The sequence below is a fragment of the Sinocyclocheilus anshuiensis genome, unplaced genomic scaffold, assembly GCF_001515605.1.
Source record: "Sinocyclocheilus anshuiensis isolate Anshui unplaced genomic scaffold, SAMN03320099.WGS_v1.1 scaffold673, whole genome shotgun sequence".
Taxonomy (NCBI): domain Eukaryota; kingdom Metazoa; phylum Chordata; class Actinopteri; order Cypriniformes; family Cyprinidae; genus Sinocyclocheilus; species Sinocyclocheilus anshuiensis.
Genome location: NW_015539862.1, coordinates 1 through 3,278, shown reverse-complemented (window position 1 = coordinate 3,278; position 3,278 = coordinate 1). Strand labels below are relative to the sequence as shown.

The following is a 3,278-nucleotide window of genomic DNA, read 5'->3' as shown; positions in this document are numbered from 1 at the left end:
GTATAATTTTGGCGCATCAGGGAGCCGCTCTCAGGATGCGGTGTATTTACATATTTTTGAATGAGCGTTTGCGGTGTTTACTTTAACTTTCGATTTCGCGATCACACGCACCAGTGGCGTGTCCAGGATTTTATACTTGGGGTGGCAAAGAGGGGGCAAGAGCAGAATGAGGGGTGGCAACTATAGATCAGTGTTTGTACTCCCCATATATTCTGTATATTCAACACCAGTGTTGGGGAGTAACTAATTACATGTAACGGAATTACATAATTTAATTACAAAATAAATGTAAGTGCAATCTGTTACAACATTACGTAATTTAATTACAAAATAAATGTAACTGTAATCTGTTACAGTTACTGAGAAAAAAAAGTGTAATTAAATTAGCCTACAGTTACTTATGAAAATGTTAACAATTACAAAGGGGGTTTTCACACAAACACGCACATACAGATTTGATTCATTTATTTCTTAATTGCAGTGACTGCTCTAAAATACGAAGCACCAATGTTTCAGGAGTTGAATGTTTTTAGAACACAGAATAAGATGCATGCTTATTCAATAACTGTTTAATTTCCTATTTGGGTTTATGCATATGCTTTAAGATTAACTGATTTTTTCCCCAAGGCATCAGGCGGTCTCCCATCCAAGTACTAACCAGGCCCGACCCTGCTTAGCTTCCGAGATCAGACAAGATCGGGCGCAGACTTTTTTTTTATTTTTTTTTTTTTAATTATGCATATTTTTGTATATATTTACACAAAATGTAAACATGATGTAAAATTCACATTAAAGAAGATCTGCATATTTATTTATATATTTATTCATTAAGCAGAAGATTACTGCTACCTAGTTGAAAACAAACACTTATAAAATGAACATGACATGACATTACCACTATGACCAGTAGATGGCTGCAGAGGATCACTGATCCATGTATTCACTTGCCGTTTCCATTCCCTTATGTATAGTTAATCAAAGTGTGAGCGATTTATGTTGTTACTTGATAATGATATTTTGAGCTCATTTAAAATTCTAAATAACAAAATCAAAATATAAACAAAGAAGGTTTTTTGTTGATTTATAAACTTTCAACAAAAAACCTTCTTTGTTTATATTTTGATTATTTATAAACTTTTATTAAAGAAATGTGTAAAATGTTGCTCATCAGAATCATGGGTTCGATCGAAAAATGTAGGCCTGTATGTTAAATGCAGTGCAGTTTTCTCTGGATAAAAGTAGCCTATGTAAACGTAAGAGCCCTTGAGCAGATCAGATAAGACCAAATGAATGAATGAATGAATAGTAGGCTAATAATTATAATAATAATAATGATGATGATAACAAAAAAAAAAATGAATCCAATCCATCATTTTTGGGGGGAATTTTTATTTATTTATTTTTTAATTTTTTTGGGAATTTTTATTTATTTATTTATTTTTTAAAATAAGTATCTGTTCAGGCACCATTTAGGCACCGGAACCATTTTAAAAGTATCGATTTGGCACCAGTATCGAAAAAAAAAAAAACGATACCCAACCCTACTATATAGACCAAAATCATTTTTTTGAACCAGGCTGTAAACATGTTTTTTTCTGCTGTAAAGTTGGGCATTTTAACATGGGGCGTCTATGGGACTGACTCCCTTTTGCAGCCAGCCTCTAGCGGCCAGTTGACGAATTACAGTTTAAGTCACTTCCGTGTTGGCTTCACCAGAGAGAGCGGGAGGTTGCCGCTTGGCACAAGCACGTGCTTCAGGGTGGGGTATATAACAAGATCATGGTAGCTTCTATACTAGCACTAGTTAATGTCGTAAGGAACCACAAAAACTCCTACATTTCTCAAGACTTGAATAGCCAGCAAAGGTGCTCCTGCTGCTTGAAGGAGCAGACGTTCTGATCACTTTCCCAGACTGCTCTAACTTGAAAATGGCTCTTCATTAGTGGCCAGTGTTATCCGCTTAATTCCTGTCTTGGAGCCGTTCCAGATCCCCACCCTCCCACAGCCAGATGATTTTAAATGGCAGTACTATGCAGGTCCACCTGGCCAGAACCCATCAGGTTTCATACAAAGACACATTAACTTGACAAATCAAGAATCTTAAGATTCTTATCTTAATTCTGAAATGGCAATCAAACCAGATGGGAGCACTACATTCCTTTTTATTATCCTCCAATTGTCTGTGTTAAAGCTTTGAGCAGTTCCCCCTACCTGTGTGCTGCCTTAATCCTCATTGAGGTCCCTCAGGCTCCAACCACAACAGTGAGAGAACAGGCCATCCATCATTGTTAGTCCTCTCACAGCATGTGAGAAATCCAATCTACTTTTAAGTGAATAGAATGGGAAATTCCTCTTTGTGTTCATGTGTCCCCTCCTACACTTTCGACACAATAGCGATGTTCGTATAAGCTTATAAACCATATAGTGATGTCATGTTTATGTTTTTTTGGGGGGGCACAGGAGGTGCACATTATAACCTCAAACACACTAAAACAAAAACATACAATCGCACATTTTTATTACTCACCAATCTGGTTTTGCATTTTGAAGGCAATGTCAAACTGAAGGATAACCAACATGAACTGGAACCAGGGACTCATCTCTCTGTTGGGCAGTGGAATGTGGACTGCAAACACAATGTTGTTGGCCTCGATTCTCTTGGCCATGGCCTCATCAAAGTCTCTGATCTTGCTGCACTGGTCAGGGCCCCATGGCATGAACCACTTGGAGCCCTTATGGTGAGTCTTCACGGTGTCCACACACTTGGTGGCCAGGTAGTGGACGGCAGTTGTGGGGCTTGGAGCTACAGAAAAATATTTGAATATCAGTTTAAGAATAGCTTGGGAATAACGAATAATAATGTATTGATTCACATATTTTGCACATAACTACATTGGCAAGACATGAGCAAAATCTCTCATATTTATTTTTACAGGAATAGAAGATTTTTTCAATCACAGAGCATAACATTTTTAATTAAAAATGTATTTTTATACATATTTTATAAATTAAATATAATTATATAAATTCTTACATAAATTGGAAACAGCTTGTTTTACAAATTGAAATTCATACTTAAAAATTTAAAACATTTTAAAAATGCAGAGAAAAGAGCAGTAAAAGATACTTTCCAGCAAGAATGCATTAAATTGATTAAAAGTGACAGTAAAGACTTTCAGATAGTTAAATGGCATTCTTAGTCCTTTTTTTTATTCATTTAAATAATCTATAAAAACTATTTTCAACATTGATAATAATAATAATAATAATAATAATAA

General features: G+C 35.4%; 1 protein-coding gene across 1 annotated transcript in view; it reads right to left on the bottom strand.

Moving 5' to 3' along the window:
• The window catches only part of LOC107684934 (protein wntless homolog), a gene marked incomplete at its 5' end in the record, with an annotated part of 39,285 nt that extends 36,446 nt beyond the window's left edge, over positions 1-2,839 (bottom strand). The window contains one exon of the mRNA XM_016481321.1: positions 2,528-2,839. Coding sequence (XP_016336807.1) covers positions 2,528-2,839 — 312 coding nt within the window. The remainder of the gene's footprint in view (positions 1-2,527) is intronic.
• Between the last annotated feature and the right edge of the window lie 439 nt (positions 2,840-3,278).